The sequence below is a fragment of the Panulirus ornatus genome, chromosome 5, assembly GCF_036320965.1.
Source record: "Panulirus ornatus isolate Po-2019 chromosome 5, ASM3632096v1, whole genome shotgun sequence".
NCBI lineage: Eukaryota > Metazoa > Arthropoda > Malacostraca > Decapoda > Palinuridae > Panulirus > Panulirus ornatus.
In genome coordinates, this window is record NC_092228.1 from 3,267,755 (window position 1) to 3,290,312 (window position 22,558).

The 22,558-nt window shown below is 40.1% G+C and overlaps 1 protein-coding gene across 4 annotated transcripts in view; it reads left to right on the forward strand.

The window, feature by feature from the left end:
* Positions 1–11,996, forward strand: part of Asx (Additional sex combs) — a 92,715-nt gene extending 80,719 nt beyond the window's left edge. For 2 of the 4 annotated variants that reach the window (XM_071659322.1, XM_071659341.1), the window contains exon 11: positions 9,418–11,996. In XM_071659322.1, the coding sequence (XP_071515423.1) occupies positions 9,418–10,434 (1,017 nt within the window). In that variant the 3' untranslated portion in view covers positions 10,435–11,996. The remainder of the gene's footprint in view (positions 1–9,417) is intronic. The other 2 variants (XM_071659311.1, XM_071659332.1) reach the window with 2 other exon arrangements.
* The last annotated feature ends 10,562 nt before the right edge of the window (positions 11,997–22,558 follow it).

The window sequence follows — 22,558 nt, forward strand, 5'->3', positions numbered from 1 at the left end:
CTAATAACCTTGTTCGTATTCATATTTACCCTCAACTTTCTCCTTTCACACACTTTTCCACACCTAGTCTACAACTTATGCAATTTCTCACTCGAATCAGCCATCATTGCTGTATCACCAGCGAACAACAATTGACCCACTTCCCAGGCCCTCTCATCACCAACAGACTGCATACTCGCCCCTCTTTCCAAAACTCTTGCATTTACTTTCTTCACCACCCCATCCATAAACAGATTGAACAATCATGGGGACATGAGACACCCCTGCTGCAGACCAACCTTCATTGGGAACCAGTCATTCTCCTCTCTTCCTATTCGAACACGTCTTACACCCTTGATAAAAAATCACTACTTCTAGCAGCTTACCTCCCTGACCATATATTCCTGAGACCTTCCACATAGCATCTCTATCAACCCTATCATATACCTTCTCCAGATCCATGAATGCTATATACAAATCCATCTGTTTTTCTAAATATTTCTCATGTATTCTTCAAAGTAATCTCACGATCAACACGTCCTCTCCCACTTCTAAAACCCCACTGCTCCTACCCAATCTAATGCTCTGTACATGCCTTCACCCTTTCAATCAATATCCTCCCATACAATTTTCCAGGAATATTCGCACTTATGCCTCTGTAGTTTGAATGCTCACGTTTAGCCCTTTTGCCTTTGTGCAGTAACACTAGACATGCATTCCACGAATCCTCAGGCACTTCACCATGATCTATACGTACAATGAATATCCTTACCAACAAATCAACAACACAGTCACCCCCTTTCTTAATGAATTCAACTGCAAAACCATCCAAACCCTCCTCCTTGCCAGGTTTCATCTTCTGCAAGGCTTTCACCACCTCTTCTCTCTTCACCAAACCACTCTCCCTGACTCTCTCACATCACACACCACCCCAGCCAAAACACTCTACATCTGCCTCTCTATCCTCAGACACATTCGACAAACCTTTAAAATACTTGCTCCATCTCCTCACTTCATCACTGCCTTTTATCACTTCCCTCCTTGCCCCCTTCACTGATATTCCCATTTGTTCTCTTGTCTTATGTACATTATTTACCTTCTTCCAGATCTTTTTATTCTCCCCAAAGTTGAATGATACTTCATCACCCCAACTCTCATTTGCCCTCTTTTTTTTCAACCCTTGCACCATCCTCTTGACCTCCTGCCGCTTTCTTGAGTACATCTTCGAGTCATTCGCACTCCTTCCTTGCAAGTATTGTCCAAATACCTCTTTTCTCTTTCACTAACAACTTTACTTCATCCCATCACTCGCTACCCTTTCTAATCTGCCCACCTCCCACCTTTCTCATGCCACATGCATCTTTTGCACATGCCATCACTGCTTCCCTAATTACATCCAATACACCCACTCCCCTCACATCATTTGCTCTCGCCTTTTGCCATTCTACACTCAATTTCTTATGGAACTTCCTCACATAAGTCACCTTTCCAAGCTCACTTACTCTCACCACTCTCTCCTCCCGGACATTTTCTCTTCTTTTTTGAAAACCTCTACAAATCTTCACCTTCACCTCCACAAAATAGTGATCAGACATCCCACCAGCTGCCCTTCTCAGCATATTAACATCCAAAAGTCTCTCTTTTACATGTCTATAAATCAAAATGTAATATAATTCTGCCCTTTGACCATCTCTCCTACTCACATGCTACCTCGCAAACGCGGGAGACAGCGACAAAGTATAAAAAAAAAAAAAAAAAAAAAAAAAAAAAAAAAAAAAAAAAAAAATCCAATCACCAGTCTTTTTCAGCACACAAATCCATAAGCTCTTCACCATTTCCATTCACAACACTGAATACCCCATGTACACCAATCATACCCTCAACTGCCACATTACTCACCTTCGCATTTAAATCACCCATCACTAATACTTGGGTCTCGTGCACTAAAACTGCTGATTCATTCTCTCAGGTGCTCCCAAAACACTTGTCTCTCAAGATCTTTCTTCTCTTGACCAGGTGCATAAGCATCAATAATGACCCATCTCTCTCTCTCCATGCACTTTCAGTTTTACTCACATCAGTCTAGAATTTACTTCCTTACATTCTGTCACACACTCCCACACCTGCTTCAGGAGTAGTGCTACTCCTTCCAAACACTCCCACACCTGCTTCAGAAGTAGTGCTACGCCTTCCTTAGCTCTTGTCCACTTACCATCGCCTGATTGTACTCAAAAGATGTTTCCAAAGCATTCTTCCCCTTTACCTTTGAGCTTTGTTTTACTCAAAGCCAGAACGTCCAGGATTCTTTCCTCAAACATACTACCTATCTCTCCTTTCTTCTTATCTTGGTTACATCCACACACATTCAGGCACCCCAGTCTGAGCCTTCGAGGAGGATGAGCACTCCCCACTTGGCTCCTTCTTCTGTTTCCTCCTTTACAAATAGAAATACAAGAAGGTTTCCAGCAAATATATATCAAAAATGTATAATATTTATTTATGTATTGTACATGATCGCTGTTTCCCACATCAGCGAGGTAATGCCAGGAAACAGACGAAGAATGGCCCATCCACTCATGTACACACACACACACACACATACTCACATATATATATATTTTTTTTTTTTTTTTTTTTTTTTTATACTTTGTCGCTGTCTCCCGCGTCTGCGAGGTAGCGCAAGGAAACAGACGAAAGAAATGGCCCAACCCCCCCCCCCCCCCCCCCCCCCCATACACATGTACATACACATGTCCACACACGTGTATACATACCTACACAGCTTTCCATGGTCCACCCCAGACGCCTCACATGCCTTGATTCACTCCACTGACAGCACGTCAACCCCTATATACCACATCGCTCCAATTCACTCTATTCCTTGCCCTCCTTACACCCTCCTGCATGTTCAGGCCCCGATCACACAAAATCTTTTTCACTCCATCTTTCCACCTCCAATTTGGTCTCCCTCTTCTCCTCGTTCCCTCCACCTCCGACACATATATCCTCTTGGTCAATCTTTCCTCACTCATTCTCTCCATGTGCCCAAACCATTTCAAAACACCCTCTTCTGCTCTCTCAACCACGCTCTTTTTATTTCCACACATCTCTCTTACCCTTACGTTACTTACTCGATCAAACCACCTCACACCACACATTGTCCTCAAACATCTCATTTCCAGCACATCCATCCTCCTGCGCACAACTCTATCCATAGCCCACGCCTCGCAACCATACAACATTGTTGGAACCACTATTCCTTCAAACATACCCATTTTTGCTTTCCGAGATAATGTTCTCGACTTCCACACATTTTTCAAGGCTCCCAAAATTTTCGCCCCCTCCCCCACCCTATGATCCACTTCCGCTTCCATGGTTCCATCCGCTGACAGATCCACTCCCAGATATCTAAAACACTTCACTTCCTCCAGTTTTTCTCCATTCAAACTTACCTCCCAATTGACTTGACCCTCAACCCTACTGTACCTAATAACCTTGCTCTTATTCACATTTACTCTTAACTTTCTTCTTCCACACACTTTACCAAACTCAGTCACCAGCTTCTGCAGTTTCTCACATGAATCAGCCACCAGCGCTGTATCATCAGCGAACAACAACTGACTCACTTCCCAGGCTCTCTCATCCCCAACAGACTTCATACTTGCCCCTCTTTCCAGGACTCTTGCATTCACCTCCCTAACAACCCCATCCATAAACAAATTAAACAACCATGGAGACATCACACACCCCTGCCGCAAACCTACATTCACTGAGAACCATTCACTTTCCTCTCTTCCTACACGTACACATGCCTTACATCCTCGATAAAAACTTTTCACTGCTTCTAACAACTTGCCTCCCACACCATATATTCTTAATACCTTCCACAGAGCATCTCTATCAACTCTATCATATGCCTTCTCCAGATCCATAAATGCTACATACAAATCCATTTGCTTTTCTAAGTATTTCTCACATACATTCTTCAAAGCAAACACCTGATCCACACATCCTCTACCACTTCTGAAACCGCACTGCTCTTCCCCAATCTGATGCTCTGTACATGCCTTCACCCTCTCAATCAATACCCTCCCATATAATTTACCAGGAATACTCAACAAACTTATACCTCTGTAATTTGAGCACTCACTCTTATCCCCTTTGCCTTTGTACAATGGCACTATGCACGCATTCCGCCAATCCTCAGGCACCTCACCATGAGTCATACATACATTAAATAACCTTACCAACCAGTCAACAATACAGTCACCCCCTTTTTTAATAAATTCCACTGCAATACCATCCAAACCTGCTGCCTTGCCGGCTTTCATCTTCCGCAAAGCTTTTACTACCTCTTCTCTGTTTACCAAATCATTTTCCCTAACCCTCTCACTTTGCACACCACCTCGACCAAAACACCCTATATCTGCCACTCTGTCATCAGACACATTCAACAAACCTTCAAAATACTCATTCCATCTCCTTCTCACATCACCACTACTTGTTATCACCTCCCCATTTACGCCCTTCACTGAAGTTCCCATTTGCTCCCTTGTCTTACGCACCCTATTTACCTCCTTCCAGAACATCTTTTTATTCTCCCTAAAATTTACTGATAGTCTCTCACCCCAACTCTCATTTGCCCTTTTTTTCACCTCTTGCACCTTTCTCTTGACCTCCTGTCTCTTTCTTTTATACTTCTCCCACTCAATTGCATTTTTTCCCTGCAAAAATCGTCCAAATGCCTCTCTCTTCTCTTTCACTAATACTCTTACTTCTTCATCCCACCACTCACTACCCTTTCTAAACAGCCCACCTCCCACTCTTCTCATGCCACAAGCATCTTTTGCGCAATCCATCACTGATTCCCTAAATACATCCCATTCCTCCCCCACTCCCCTTACTTCCATTGTTCTCACCTTTTTCCATTCTGTACACAGTCTCTCCTGGTACTTCCCCACACAGGTCTCCTTCCCAAGCTCACTTATTCTCACCACCTTCTTCACCCCAACATTCACTCCTCTTTTCTGAAAACCCATACTAATCTTCACCTTAGCCTCCACAAGATAATGATCAGACAACCCTCCAGTTGCACCTCTCAGCACATTAACATCCAAAAGTCTCTCTTTCGCACGCCTGTCAATTAACACGTAATCCAATAACGCTCTCTGGCCATCTCTCCTACTTACATAAGTATACTTATGTATATCTCGCTTTTTAAACCAGGTATTCCCAATCATCAGTCCTTTTTCAGCACATAAATCTACAAGCTCTTCACCATTTCCATTTACAACACTGAACACCCCATGCATACCAATTATTCCCTCAACTGCCACATTACTCACCTTTGCATTCAAATCACCCATCACTATAACCCATCACTATATATATATATATATATATATATATATATATATATATATATATATATATATATATATATATATATATTTTTTGTCGCTGTCTCCCGTGTTTGCGAGGTAGCGCAAGGAAACAGACGAAAGAAATGGCCCAACCCACCCCCATACACATGTATATACATATGTCCACACACGCAAATATACATACCTACACAGCTTTCCATGGTTTACCCCAGACGCTTCACATGCCCTGATTCAATCCACTGACAGCACGTCAACCCCGGTATACCACATCGATCCAATTCACTCTATTCCTTGCCCTCCTTTCACCCTCCTGCATGTTCAGGCCCCGATCACACAAAATCTTTTTCACTCCATCTTTCCACCTCCAATTTGGTCTCCCACTTCTCCTCGTTCCCTCCACCTCCGACACGTATATCCTCTTGGTCAATCTTTCCTCACTCATTCTCTCCATGTGACCAAACCATTTCAAAACACCCTCTTCTGCTCTCTCAACCACGCTCTTTTTATTTCCACACATCTCTCTTACCCTTACGTTACTTACTCAATCAAACCACCTCACACCACACATTGTCCTCAAACATCTCATTTGCAGCACATCCATCCTCCTGCGCACAACTCTATATCCATAGCCCACGCCTCGCAACCATACAACATTGTTGGAACCACTATTCCTTCAAACATACCCACTTTTGCTTTCCAAGATAATGTTCTCGACTTCCACACATTCTTCAAGGCTCCCAGGATTTTTGCCCCCTCCCCCACCCTATGATCCACTTCCGCTTCCATGTTTCCATCCGCTGCCAGATCCACTCCCAGATATTAAAACACTTTACTTCCTCCAGTTTTGCTCCATTCAAACTTACCTCCCAATTGACTTGACCCTCAACCCTACTGTACCTAATAACCTTGCTCTTATTCACATTTACTCTTAACTTTCTTCTTTCACACACTTTACCAAACTCAGTCACCAGCTTCTGCAGTTTCTCACATGAATCAGCCACCAGCGCTGTATCATCAGCGAACAACAACTGACTCGCTTCCCAAGCTCTCTCATCCCCAACAGACTTCATACTTGCCCCTCTTTCCAAAACTCTTGCATTCACCTCCCTTACAACCCCATCCATAAACAAATTAAACAACCATGGAGACATCACACACCCCTGCCGCAAACCTACATTCACTGAGAACCAATCACTCTCCTCTCTTCCTACACGTACACATGCCTTACATCCTCGATAAAAACTTTTCACTGCTTCTAACAACTTTCCTCCCACACCATATATTCTTAATACCTTCCACAGAGCATCTCTATCAACTCTATCATATGCCTTCTCCAGATCCATAAATGCTACATACAAATCCATTTGCTTTTCTAAGTATTTCTCACATACATTCTTCAAACCAAACACCTGATCCACACATCCTCTACCACTTCTGAAACCACACTGCTCTTCCCCAATCTGATGCTCTGTAAATGCCTTCACCTTCTCAATCAATACCCTCCCATATAATCTGGCAGCGGATGGAACCATGGAAGTGGAAATGGATCATAGGGTGGGGGAGGGGGCGAAAATCCTGGGAGCCTTGAAGAATGTGTGGAAGTCAAGAACATTATCTCGGAAAGCAAAAATGGGTATGTTTGAAGGAGTAGTGGTTCCAACAATGTTGTATGGTTGCGAGGCGTGGGCTATGGATAGAGTTGTGCGCAGGAGGATGGATGTGCTGGAAATGAGATGTTTGAGGACAATGTGTGGTGTGAGGTGGTTTGATCGAGTAAGTAACGTAAGGGTAAGAGAGATGTGTGGAAATAAAAAGAGCGTGGTTGAGAGAGCAGAAGAGGGTGTTTTGAAATGGTTTGGGCACATGGAGAGAATGAGTGAGGAAAGATTGACCAAGAGGATATATGTGTCGGAGATGGAGGGAATGAGGAGAAGTGGGAGACCAAATTGGAGGTGGAAAGATGGAGTGAAAAAGATTTTGTGTGATCGAGGCCTGAACATGCAGGAGGGTGAAAGGAGGGCAAGGAATAGAGTGAATTGGATCGATGTGGTATACCGGGGTTGACGTGCTGTCAGTGGATTGAATCAGGGCATGTGAAGCGTCTGGGGTAAACCATGGAAAGCTGTGTAGGTATTGTATATTTGCATGTGTGGACGTATGTATATACATGTGTATGGGGGTGGGTTGGGCCATTTCTTTTTGTCTGTTTCCTTGCGCTACCTCGCAAACGCGGGAGACAGCGGGAAAAAAAAAAAATATGAACACCCACATATACATACACATGTACATATTCATGCTTGCTTGCCTTCATTCATTCCTGTTGCTAACCCGGCCCACAGAAAAACAGCGTCGCTATCCCTGCTTCAGCGAGTTAGCACCAGGAAAACAGACAAAAGGCCATGTTCGTTCACACTCAGTCTCAAGCAGTCATGTGTAATGCACCAAAACACAGCTCCCTATCCACATCCAGGCCAAGTGAGGATATTCCCTCTTAAGACTCAGTCCTCTTCATAATGCTACCTCACTAATGCAGGAAACGGTGAATATGTATGGAAAAAAGAAATATATTATTAATATTTTTATTATTATTGTTATTATTATTATCATTATGATACTTAATCACTGTTTCCCACGTCAGCAAGGTAGTGCCAGGAAACAGACGAAGAATGGCCCATCCACTCACATACACATATATATACATAAATGTCCATACAAGCGCATATGCATACATATACATAACATATACATACATATGCATACCCAGACATACATACACATGAACATATTCATACTTTCTTGTCTTCGTCCATTTCTGTTGCTACACTGTCCCACGTGAAATAGCATTTCCCCACTTTCAGCAAGGTAGCGCCAGGAAAAGACAAAAGAGGCCACATTTGTTCACACTCACTCTTTAGCTGTCATGTGTAATGCACTGAAAAAATGGTATAGATGAGGAGAAAGGTGTTGTAAATGTATGAAGTTTTGAGGTGTTTTAAATGTATGAAGATTTGAAGTAGGGCAAATGTTGCACCTGCTGAGGAGGTAGATGATTATTATGAAAAAGTGTTTTGGGCATGGGTGTAATTGATATTATAATGAAATTATGGTGTTGTTTCACTTTGTTAGAAAATGTTAAAGTAAATGATGAGTGTTGCAGAATTATAAAGAACATAGGCATATTTTATATGCAGGTGCTTTGGAGGTCAAATGGTCTTACTTTCATCCTTTAATCCATTTTCATTTGTATGTTTTTTTTTATTCATAGTTTCCCTTGGGTCCCTTTCAAAGAAAGGCACCTGGTGTTAAGCAGGATTTATTTTCAGAAGCTCCTGCAGCTCTAAGGCAGCACCACTACTAGTAGTTTGAAATGATGGCCTCCTTTGGTGTGAAAAGTTACAGTCAATGAAACAGTTGTCAGAGGGGACTTTTCATCATGGTGTATGCTTGTGCAGTACTGGTATTCAACAGTTATGGAGACACTTTGCCAGGCCACCTCCTTGAGGGTGTTCCCAAAGAGAGCCGACATTAGGAAGATAGACTCTCTCTCTCTCTCTCTCTCAAAATAATGGAAAGAGGTAGTTGTTGTCTGGAGAGTGTCTGGGCCATCCTTCTGAAATGGCAAAGAATGGCTTACTATGTAGATGTGGGTCAAATTAATGTTTGTATTTTGACAGACGGAATATTGAAGTCATTAATGAAGAAATTGAAATCAATATAGAGTTTTGTGATATACTAAACTATAGATTTGTGAAGGAGTTAGGGTGAAATATGGGCAAAGACTGTGAATGAGGTAGTCATTTGTACCAAAGCCTGTTTGTGTTATGCTTAAGCTAGTTGCAGTACACACTTTAGCCACCTTATATGCAGTTTGAGTGGCTTGAATGATCAGTAGAGAAATTGATTATTTCTTGAAACACCAGAGTCCTTTTATACTTATAAATTTCATTATGTGAAACGTATGATTCCTGTTGCAACTTGCATACATTCAAAGTTCACATATTTATGTTCATGTGTAAAGTTTTAATTTTTTTACTTCTTTATTCTTTATTTATAGTCTGAGGCGTGTGAAGGCAGCATGGCTCCTCCAGCAGCATCACCACGACCCATCACCATCCTGCGCCCAGCTACTGCAGGTAAATCCATAGTCGTGAGGATGCCAGTGTCTGGTATACAGTTGGTGAGGCTCAGCAGTCTAACAAGTCTAAATGGTGACTGTGGTGGTGGCATTGATAACAGCCAACAGCAGCAGCAGCAACATCCCCCTAGAGCGGCCAGTGCCCCACCCAATAAGAGTGGGGTTATGGTTGCACTTTCTCCGCGACCTTCTAGTGTCGGACCCAGAATAGTTGTGCAGACTAGTAATGCTCAGGGATCGCCTGCCGCCATCCTTACATCTACTGGACAACATTTTTTATCCGAAGGTGACCCCAGTTCAGGTGTAAGTAGCTGTGACAGTGACCAACTCGTCACGACACGGGCTGGGGCGTCTCATCATATTGAAAGCTCATCATATAGCTGTCATGATACCCACAGTGGCGACTACCCACCCGTCGTCAACACTTCAAACGCTTCTTTACGACCAACATTGAATGGTATGGGTGAATTTGGGCAGCAGAGCGGAATGATGTCATCAGGTTCCATCACATCAACTCCCTTGCAGAACATAGCCAGCAGCCCCACTACAACATCATATTCACAGCCGCACCAGCACCAACAGACAACACTGCAACCACCACCTTCGCAACACTCAGGCATACCTATGAGACCTAGTATGCGTATGATGATGAACAACATGCAACACATGAGCAACATGCAGTCAATGAACAACATGCAACCTATGAATAACATGCATCAGATGACTCCAAATGCAGGCATGAATGGCATGGCAGCAGTGATGACACCCATGAATCAAGGGTTGCACATGGTGCTACCTCAAGGAAAGAGTGACACCAGTGAAGACGGTTGCCCTTGTAACATGAAGGCAATGATCATATGCATGAAGTGTGGTGCATTCTGCCACCATGACTGTATTGGGCCTGCTAGACTGTGTGTGGCCTGCCTCATTCGTTAGTTGTGTTGATGCCGCATGTTTTCTGAATATCTTTGAATTTTGATCTATGGCCATTTATCTGTTTATCAAAAGCTTTATTAAATAGCATTTTTAAGTTTTCTTTGTGTTGCCAGTGCATTGAGATGAGCACAAGACATGACCAATGTGATGACACTCACTCAGGAAGGTTTCTGGACCACCCACAAAATATAAGTGTACCACAATATTTCTTAGCATTCATTGGATGCAAAATTGAGGTAGAATATGTTTAACATGATAAATTGATAGTTGTGGTTGTCATGAAATGTTTTTTATTAATCAGAATAGTTATGAGAGTTGATTTATGACCACTATTCTGCAGATCATGAGATGATAGTCAAAATGCTTAGTCTTGCAGTGGTTTTGGTATTATCTTTGTGTACTTCTGATGAAAATCATGACATATATGAAGTTACTTGCATCATTAATCACATGGTGGAGTTTCTTCATTGCATACCTTTTGTCATAATGCTAGGAAGATCCCCATGCTATTGACGGAAATATTTGAAACAATGCTCACAACATAGGATGAATGGGCTGTTGGTATCCAACAGCATAAGTTTTTATCTCATGTAAACTTTTAATTTTAGTAAGCCTTCATTAGCAGTGTTTTTGTAAGGGAGTCACCCAGTCAGAAAGTCAGTTAGTCAGGGTGCATCCCAACATGGGTGTTAGTCATATCAACATGAGTGTCATCTACTGAGGGATGTAACTCTGAGTCTCATAGTGAGTGCATCATCCACCATTGTTGTCACCAACTGAGGATTTATACCACTAACAATGTCATCCATTGTGATGTCTGCCACTAAAATTATCATTCGCAAGGATGTTTGCCAATGAGTTTCATTCACAAAGGGTATCAGCTAGGGATATTATTCATGAGGGTGTTGGTCATCAAAACTCCTTAAGGGTGTTGTCTACAACTGCGGATGTCACATGCAAAAGGTGTCACCCCCTGAGGGTGTCTGACACTAAAGTTATCACCCAGTAAGGGTTTCTTTTCATGGAAGGTGTTACCCATCATTTTCATCTTTCACTCTTCATTGGTGTCTGGTGTATCCCAAGGACCACAGACGTGCTTCCTGGTAGTGTCTGCTTTGCTAGTGATAGAAATATGTTTGTCACAGGTAACTGGATGTGACATTGCATGAATGAGTTTAAAGAGAATATCTTTTTAGGTGACAGTGGATGGCTACAACTTTTTTGATATATGGATCTAGAATGTACTCCAAGTATTGAAAATTATTAGAAATTCCTAAGAAATATATGAAAATAAGTGAAATGGCATGTTGACTCTAATTCCTTCCCCAGAGATAAGATAGAGAATTGCATATGCATAGTGTATTTTATATATTTTATTTTATTTATGCAGTTATTTTATTTTCTCCCATGCCTGTAAGTGAGCTGAAGACACTGTTACATTAGAACATCTCAAATCCGGCAACCTTGGGGCCAAGTAATTGCCAGGTTTTGGAATTTTCTGGATTTTAAATACCTGTTATGCCAAGGGGACCTGATAGCAGATTGAATAAATTATAACAACTTTTGGAGTTTTCTTTTCCCAGTTAGTAAGTTCATGTAAGCTTTAAGCAACATTACAACCATAATTATATAGTGTACTTCCCAAAATTTCGTATTGGTTTTTGTTACTATATAGACGAAAATAACAACAAGTGATTACTTTTGAAATTATGTTGGTGGCATCTGCCCCAGCTGAGGTTAAAGGTAAGTAATCATGAGTGTCATCTTGCCTTAATAAGGTTGATGCTCCTGGAGAGACAGGAGGCAGATTATTAATTTTTAGTATCGCAGGAGTTTGTGCCATTGTGTTTGAAGGGTTATCAAAACTTGGCTCAGGCTCAGGAATGGGCAAGATGCTTAGTGAAGGGGTTAGAATTGCTGTACTTGGACACATTTGAGGAATTGATGAGTAATTATGCAGTTCTTCTAGTGTTACTTGTTTCATGTAAATAAGTTTTTCTTTGAATGGCTTTGCCTTGATCCTATACATGTTCATTATTGCTTGTTGAATGATGGAATTTGCTCCATGAATCTAAAGAATTAACCTTAGCCATAGCTAGGTTTTGGGAGGTACTAGTTTTTCATACACCGGATTTGAGATGTCTAACTGTGCTCATGGTTAAAGTGTATGATTTGGATAGACATTTTAGTATATTGCCCACCCCTTTTAACCTCAAAGTGATATTTATCCACTGGTGTACAATGCACAACAAAGCTCTTAACTTTTCCACAGAGTCCACCAACAAATTATATTAGACTCTCTCTCTCTCTCCCTGATTATCCAACAAATGATAGAGTTGTCTTCTGCTCACTCATCAAGCACTTGTTAGTTTCCTTTTTTTATCATTAAAAAATGTTGTGGTATGAATTTTCCTGCTGCTTTTCAGGTTTATAGTGCTATTTAGTATGATTCAACTGGAGGTATATGGTGCCTTAAGCAATTGTTGAGTCAACCTACTTTAGTATAATCTCAGTTATGCATACTTCTCGCACTAAAAGTTACTCATTACAAGTCACTTTTCAGTACATTACAAATGTTTAAAACTGGTGAGACAGTCTGTAGAAGCAAATGTAATGACATACACAGTTCTAGTCAGAGACAGTTGGATCAGCATTGGCAGAAAGGACTTCAACAAGGAGGTACTCTGGCCAAGGTTGACCCACTTTATGGTAAATTTGAGAAATTCATAAAGAATGTTACAGGTATGCTAGGAAAGTTATGTAAAATTAGTCAGTGAGGTGGTAAGTCAAATTTTCTTTTAGTTTATTTTGTGGGGGCAGGATCATGCTGGATATAGTGACTGTGGCATCTTATTTGAATGGAGTTAGATGGGTGTTTATGATTGATTTGGACCTTAGACTATCAGCATTTGATGGACCTTTCAAGATTTCATGTAGATGAGAGGCACACCTCATGGTGGCTGATCCATAAGTTCGAAGTTACAAGTTTCCGTCAGTCAAATGGAACCATACCTGTGTTTAGTGCCCCCTCCCACAATCTACATTTGTTTTTCATGATAATCTGATCATTATCCATAACACATGCATGTATGCTTACCTAACAGAGATGAAAATTAGATTTGTTGGTGATCACTAAGTGAGAGTTATAATAACTTAAAGATCAGTAGTACTTTACTTTCCTAAATCTTCTAACTTGAAGACCAGTATTACTTTGCTTTCCTGACAAGCCTAATATTGAGCAGACATGTAGAGTAACAGAAAGAAATCAAATTCAAGCTATAAAGAATGGCATACTATTTCAGAACAGGTATGATTAGAAGAAGCTTTGACATTTAAGAATCTTTGAAAATGATTGTGTTGTCCACCTCAGAGCATGTGAGTAGTTCTGGCCTAAAGCATTGCCAGGGGTTTAGGAAGTAAGCTCCTGTTAAATTTTGGAAACGTCCTTATTTGGAGGTATCTCCTACATTTCATGCTTATTATAATTGTGCTTTGAGTATACATGAATAACCCAGTGAAAGTTCAAACTGACTTTATTAACTGACTTAATGTGTTACCCTCATGTACTTGGTTTTAGAATTAAGATGCCTTCTTGGTTCAAAGTTATACTCAGGTGTATCCTCCAGTAAAATCATTCATCCTGACTGTCAGTTTTTCCAAGAAGTCAAAGTTTGAGCTGGAAGTGGTAATTTCATTTCAGATTATGTATTCCCAAGGGAAAAGGTGAGTATGAGCTTAGTTTGCTGACAAAGCAAGGAAACAACATTGATACCTTTAGTTCCCATGTTTTCATCATATTCCCAGATGACATCCATCGGGTAAAGTTTTTTCAACCCAGTAATGAGTATATAATTATTGCCCTTCAGCTTTCCATCATTGTTAGATTCATGCATAAGGGGATGATAATGGGTTCTCATACAGTAAAATATTCGCCTCAGACAGTTCAACAGAATCCATTTGTAAAGTTTAGAAACTGCATTTTTGAGTATTCCTTCCTCAAGAGGCAGTTGATTCCTAGTATACCTAAGGGCTTCCATATGAAAGGACCGGATAGCTGCTTAGAACTTCTGCCTTTTGTTCACTTTAAAGCTTTAAAGCTTCTGTCTATCATGTTCTTTCTGGAATTTTAATTGTAATTCCAGTTCCCAGTAAAGATGTTTTCTTGATTTTGTCATCTTTTTGGACAACTAGCATTGCCCAATCTACTTCATTGCCACAACAAGAGAAAGCAGCTGCATAGTGAATTTTCATAGGAAATGGTGCAGCTTGTCACACACAAGGAAGCTTAATGGTTTTTCAAACTGTGAGTACATTTTCAAATTTAGAATATTACTGCAATGTTGCCTGATAAAGAATGCACCACAGTTATGGGATCTTTTGTCTGTTTAACTTATACTGGACAGTGTTTCAGGAAATAATGCTCAGTTTAGAAAGTGCTGGTATCCCCCCAGCCATCCTTTCTCGTTGAGCCAATCGTAACACTTTTTTTATTAAGTACTCATGAAAGTAAGGGTATGACTTTGCAGTTGTGGAAGAAGTGAATGAATTACTGATTTTGATTTGGGGAAAAAATGGGTATTGCTCCAGGGGAATTTTAGTATAGTGCAGAGTGTGTGTTTGGGAATCAGACTAGCCAGATTTGGACAGGTTAGAAGTGGTGTTCTTTTAAAAGCAATCATTTAAAAAGTAATAATAGCAAGGCAAGTTTTTAAATATAACTGAACAATCTCTTGAGGCTTAAGATAGACTTAAAATCAGCACGACTTATGGGAAATCTGTGCATTGACATATTTGTGAATGGCCATGTTTTAGTCTATTTTTTCTTGAACTTTTTGTTATAACTAGTCATATTTATGGTTTTCATATTTCAATGGCCTATTTTGTTAGGTGAATCACAGTCATTGTTTCTAGTTGATGCTATGCTGTTTGACTACAAACTCCAGGTTTTATTTCAGGAATTATTTGAAAGAAGTTCTGTGGTCTGCTCAGACATGGTTTGGACTACATGTTGCAGTAGCTTTGAAGATTCTCTCTCAGTTAGAACATTGTTATTCTCCCACAATTTGAGCAGGTTAGTTAGTTTGGAGCTGGTGGATAACTTATTTTTCTTAAAACCTGTTTGAAGAATAATAGTTCCCTATGAACTAAGTAAGGATGTGGCTTTAAAATTACCTAAGTGTTGGGTGAGCTTATATCCTGATACTGTGGAATATGATTGTAATGTTTCTGTATTGTTAAGGTCACTGTATCAGTTGGAGAATTATAATGCAAATTGCACTATTTTTGTAATTGTTTGGTTCATAAGCTGTCAGCAATGACATAAGTCAACATATACAGGTTACTGTTTCAAAATTCCTGATATCTTACTCAGATTTTTTCAGTTCTTTAATTTACAATGCAGCAATTTTGAAAGATCTGAAGGATTAGTAATTTTACAGTAGCTCTTTTTGAGAGAAGATTGAGGTGCAGTGTATATCATGTTTAAATCATACTGAAAGCTGAAACTCATTGTGGAGTCACATGATAGGTGAGTGGATCACCCAGGATTTAAGCTCCATTTCCATGTGATGAAGAGAATACCAAAAGCTGAGACTCATTGTGGAGTCAAAGGATGGTTGAGTGGACCACCCTGGATTTAGACTCCATTTTCATGTGATGAATAGAATACTTGTGACTCGAGCTTACCAAAAGGCTTAGGAAATGGGTTTTGGTATTCGTTGGACTCGTATTTGAGAAGTATCAGGTACACTGAAGGTATGCTTGTCACGTCACCTTCCTCTCATTGTGCTATGTAAGGACAAGTAGTTTCTTTCACATACTAAGCAATATGGGCAGCATATGAACTATCATATTGTAGCAGACTTTACTGGTTTTGTGGAGCTTTGTGGACATAATCAGTGACTCAATTGTCTCCATGCAGTAGTTAGTAGTGGTGAGGTCATTAACCTTGATCGCTTGGAAGATTTTCTGTGTTATCTCTTGTTAAGTCTGTCCTGGACTTTATCTAAAAGCATTAATGTCTTTGTCCCATAGCTTCAAATTTGTTTCATAGCTTCAAATTGAGTCTGACATCAGATAACTATTTCATTTTTCCGTAACTGTAGGGCTATGAATGAAAAAAGTTTGAGTTGAAAGCATAGCTAAAGAAGTCAAATGAAAGGCTTGGTCTGGAATGGAAGCTCTGAATATTAAAGTAAGTATATTATTGTTTTTGCAAGGAAGTTTGTGATAAAGTTGGATATAGACATAAAGAATAATGTGATTCAGTGAAGAAAGGAAAGCTAACATATGAATTTTGGTTGAAAAAGCAGATGAAGGATACATAATTTTCATTATTTCCTTTTTGTGAACAGAGCTTGAATCTTACATACCAAGAGATTTAAAAGACAGGCTAGTATCTGAAACACTAAGGAAAGCTGTAAAGGGGTGATTTAACCCTGACATTGATTAGTGAAGGTTGAGGTAATTATTGTTGTGGCCTGATATGATGTATGAATGTTGATAGTTCAGGGCAAGTAGCTGTCTGAAACTGAAGATTGTGTTACTAAGGAAGAAATGAACGAAGGAGAGAAAGGAAATTCAGAAAGTGAACACTGTAAAGAGTATGGTCAGTAAAGGACAAAGTTTTTCTTTGATTCTTTGGATATGTAAACCTACATGTTGGAAGAACTAAGGAACATAGAGTTAGATAGAGTTGAATGTACTGGACTGTTTACTTGGTGTTGACAAGTTTATGGCATTGTTGAAAAACTTGGTTTTGGAATTCTCATGTCAGATGAATAATCGTTTGGTGTCTGTATTTACTTTGTCTTGCAGGCATGGTTGTTGTGATGAATATGAATTCATTTTGAAGCTTAGAAGTACAGTAGCTGTAAGTAGTGAGCATATATGTATGATATTATTCAGTACCCATTTTATTTGGAAGACTTAACTGCTTTGGATGAGTGTGTGGCATTTTGAAGTAAATGTTACGTGTGGATGAATTTTTGATATATAGGATGGGTCGGATGTGACCTCTTTAAATGCAGGAATTTGTGTTTGGAAGACTCATATAAAGTGTATGGAAACTTAACACCTTGTATTGATTGTAATGCATAGGAGACCAGGGTATTGTTAATGAGTGTTTGGAATTATACAGTGATTTTGGCATTTACAAGACCCAGTTTTGTGGATAAATGTTTGTCATTTGTATGACCTAAAGTGTGCCATAGCTGTATTTTATGAGAAAACTAAATATTTTTTATCTGTGTGTGGCATTGTGCAGTGCCTGCTTTTCACATTTGAGTAAAAGATGGTATTGCTAAGCAGCTGAAGTATATGGAGAACTTAACTACAGTGTCTGCCAGTAACATTGTCCACCGAACCATACATTTTCAAAGGTGATGTTACATTTACATTTTAGTGCTTTGTAATCTATCCTTTGGCCTTGATTACCATCAGCAGACATATGGGCATGGACTTAGTAAGGTTCTTCAAGTATTTTAGGTACATGTTTTGAGTCCATAGGGGTCTTGATCTCTTGTGTACTCACATTTTTGTGCTTTCAGGCAAAAATTCAAGCTTTGTTTTCCATAGAATTATATAAGCCAACCATCTCAAAGCACAGGTGAAAGAACTACTGCACCCAAAGGTGAAATACCCTGAATGAAGTGGCAGCCAGGAAGAGTAAAGACAGAACATTGTTCCTTCAAGATAGCCTGAAACACACTGAGGTGGGTTGCTGGTGCTCACACTGTTAGGAACACTTGTCTAAGCAACCAGATATACGATGGTTTCACCCTGAGAGCATCATATGCATGTAACCACATTAAACATTAGCCATGTATCGCCTTTGAAAATATATGAGGGGCAGACATTGTAGTGTGGATAGAAGTATGGCACTGCAGACTAATTAATAGGACTGAGGTTCAGCAGTTTGCAGTAACCATGGTGCACAGAAAGGATTCGGTATGAATTATCTGGTGGTGAATGTTAGAAATCAGTGAATATCAGTATATGGATACTGAACATGATTTTGCCTTTTGCCCTGAATTTTCATAGTTATTTTAGTGTACTCTGTTAAGCATGCTATTATATTTATGTTTTTTGTGATAACCCCCTGTCAGTGGGTATATTCTATATATATGTTTTTCCATTGTACAAGATTACTGAAGCAAAACATCCTCCATGCACTATGATCCCTAGCCATTTTTACAGCTTTTTGAAAAATCACAACAGTGTGATGCATGTACTGTTTCACTCAGTCTCTGTACGTACCTTGCTTTTATCACTTTTGTTTGTCAGTGTTGATGTTTATTACATGGCATCATTACTTGAATACTCTTTTTGAATTGTGGCAGCTACATAATTGCTAATGCCCTGTTTCCCTCATGTCTATTAACATGCATTTGTTTCCTGGTTCACCTGTCTTGCATTTCCTTTACATATTATTCTGTTGTTATGGATTCAATTTCTGTGGCATAAATTTTGTACTATTCTTCACGCTTAGCATAACATTGTTTTTCTTCATTACCCTTCTCAGAGTTCCAATTTCTTTCTGCCTTTCAAAACTCCAGTTTTTTAACGTCTATTCAGTTATTCTTCATGTATGTGTGTGTGTGTGCCTTGTCATCATTAGTGCATAGCCATATTTCACATCCATCTGTCCTATTCCTTACACATAATGTAAGATTCCTTTAACAGTATGTGAAATTCTTTTCTTGAATTGTAAATTTTCAATCTCCATTATATTCATTACTTGTATGCTCTCATCTACTTCATAAACCCTAACCTCTTTCACTACCTTGATAATGTATGTATTAGGTAATGATGGCAGCGTAATACATCTTGTTTGTATAATGTTGCATTTAATGATTATCTGCCCCTAAGGTTCTCAGTGAATGTAGGTTTGCGGCAGGGGTGTGTGATGCCTCCATGGTTGTTTAATTTGTTTATGGATGGGGTTGTTAGGGAGGTGAATGCAAGAGTTTTGGAAAGAGGGGCAAGTATGAAGTCTGTTGGGGATGAGAGAGCTTGGGAAGTGAGTCAGTTGTTGTTCGCTGATGATACAGCGCTGGTGGCTGATTCATGTGAGAAACTGCAGAAGCTGGTGACTGAATTTGGTAAAGTGTGTGAAAGAAGAAAGTTAAGAGTAAATGTGAATAAGAGCAAGGTTATTAGGTACAGTAGGGTTGAGGGTCAATTCAATTGGGAGGTGAGTTTGAATGGAGAAAAACTGGAGGAAGTGAAGTGTTTTAGATATCTGGGAGTGGATCTGGCAGCGGATGGAACCATGGAAGCGGAAGTGGATCATAGGGTGGGGGAGGGGGCGAAAATTCTGGGAGCCTTGAAGAATGTGTGGAAGTCAAGAACATTATCTCGGAAAGCAAAAATGGGTATGTTTGAAGGAATAGTGGTTCCAACAATGTTGTATGGTTGCGAGGCGTGGACTATGGATAGAGTTGTGCGCAGGAGGATGGATGTGCTGGAAATGAGATCTTTGAGGACAATGTGTGGTGTGAGGTGGTTTGATCGAGTAAGTAACGTAAGGGTAAGAGAGATGTGTGGAAATAAAAAGAGCGTGGTTGAGAGAGCAGAAGAGGGTGTTTTGAAATGGTTTGGTCACATGGAGAGAATGAGTGAGGAAAGATTGACCAAGAGGATATATGTGTCGGAGGTGGAGGGAACGAGGAGAAGAGGGAGACCAAATTGGAGGTGGAAAGATGGAGTGAAAAAGATTTTGTGTGATCGGGGCCTGAACATGCAGGAGGGTGAAAGGAGGGCAAAGAATAGAGTGAATTGGAGCGATCGGGGCCTGAACATGCAGGAGGGTGAAAGGAGGGCAAAGAATAGAGTGAATTGGAGCGATGTGGTATACCGGGGTTGATGTGCTGTCAGTGGATTAAATCAAGGCATGTGTATGGGGGTGGGTTGGGCCATTTCTTTCGTCTGTTTCCTTGCGCTACCTTGCAAACGTGGGAGACAGCGACAAAGCAAAAAAAAAAAAAAAAAAGTAGTCATTAAGTCAATATCCTGATTTATAGTATTCAACCTTTAAACTTGAACTAATCTCTCAGTATCCTGTTATTTCTAATACATGTTCTGCCCTTTATAGAAGCCCTTCATTAATACATGGAACTCTCTCGCTGCTCACTCATAGCATGCTTAACAATTTGTTTTAATCAACACTATCTCAAGCCTGTGGATGCATGTGTAATTATATCTGTTTGAAGGAGGGAGTTCAACATTCTTTGGGTCTTTTAGGCCCCATGTTTGTGTGTATTATTGATTCACATTGATTTTTGGGGGGGTTATTAGGTTCACAGGATTTACATTGTCATGTGCAAGATTTACATTCTAAAAGGCATGTGGTAAATTTCCTTGTTAACACTTTCACTGCAATTGATTTTGAATCTGGTTCCCATATATTGTCAATTATCCACCAAAAAATAAGATTTTCTAAATAACCTTTTGCAATACTTTTTCAACATTTAGTTTGTTTGCTATATATAAAAGTAATCTTTTTTCTTTCTTTTAAACTATTCGCCATTTCCCACGTTAGCGAGGTAGCGTTAAGAACAGAGGACTGGGCCTTTTTTGGAATATCCTCACCTGGCCTCCTCTGTTCCTTATTTTGGAAAATTAAAAAAAAAAAAAAAAAAAAACGAGAGGGGAGGATTTCCAGCCCCCCGCTCCCTCCCCTTTTAGTCACCTTCTACGACACGCAGGGAATACGTGGGAAGTATTCTTAATCCCCTATCCCCAGGGATAATAAAAGTAATATGATTAACAATTTTAGATGGTGAAAAATAATGGTTGGAGAAAATATGATGGAAAAATGTAGTGACAATTATCCACAAAAAAAAAGTTTACATTGTCTGTGGAGTACTCTTTCAGTATTTAAAGAGGTTTCAATATCTGTATTTAGCACTGATGTAAAAGACATTTTAGTCAGTGAAAAGTAATATTTGGGGAAAAAGAAAGTGTTGTCCTGTAAATGGTATGAATATGGGCATAACTAAGTCATTCAGAGGCCAAAATTATATATAATTTTTGTTTTTTACCTTTCCATAAAATGGGGAAGGGGACCAAGTGAGGATATTCCCTCTAAGGCACAGTCCTCTGTTCTTAAAGCTACCTCACTAATGAGGGAAAAGGCAAATAGGAATATACTTGATCACGCACAAAATTGTGATCCTTTCCAATATATATTTATTTATTTATTATACTTTGTCGCTGTCTCCCGCGTTAGCGAGGTAGCGCAAGGAAGCAGACTAATGGCCCAACCCACCCACATACACATGTAAATACATACACGTCCACACACGCACATATACATACCTATACATCTCAACGTATACATGTATGCACACACACAGACATATACATATATACACCTGTACATAATTCATATTGTCTGCCCTTATTCATTCCCGTCGCCACCCCGCCACACATGAAATGACAACCCCCTCCCCCCGCATTTGCGCGAGTTAGTGCTAGGGAAAGACAACAAAGGCCACATTCGTACACACTCAGTCTCTAGCTGTCATGTATAATGCACCGAAACCACAGCTCCCTTTCCACATCCAGGCCCCACAAAACTTTCCATGGTTTACCCCAGATGCTTCACATGCCCTGGTTCAATCCATTGACAGCATGTCGACCCCGGTATACCACATCATCCCAATTCACTCTATTCCTTGCACGCCTTTCACCCTCTTGCATGTTCTGGCCCCGATCACTCAAAATCTTTTTCACTCCATCTTTTCACCTCCAATTTGGTCTCCCACTTCTCCTCGTTCCCTCCACCTCTGACACATATATCCTCTTGGTCAATCTTTCCTCACTCATTCTCTCCATGTGACCAAACCATTTCAAAACACCTCTTCTGCTCTCTCAACCACACTTTTTATTACCACACATCTCTCTTACCCTTTCATTACTTACTCGATCAAACCACCTCACACCACATATTGTCCTCAAACATCTCATTTCCAACTCATCCACCCTGCTCTGCACAACCCTATCTATAGCCCACGCCTCGCAACCATATAACATTGTTTGAACCACTATTCCTTCAAACATACCCATTTTTGCTTTTCGAGATAATGTTCTCACCTTCCACACATTTTTCAACGCTCCAAGA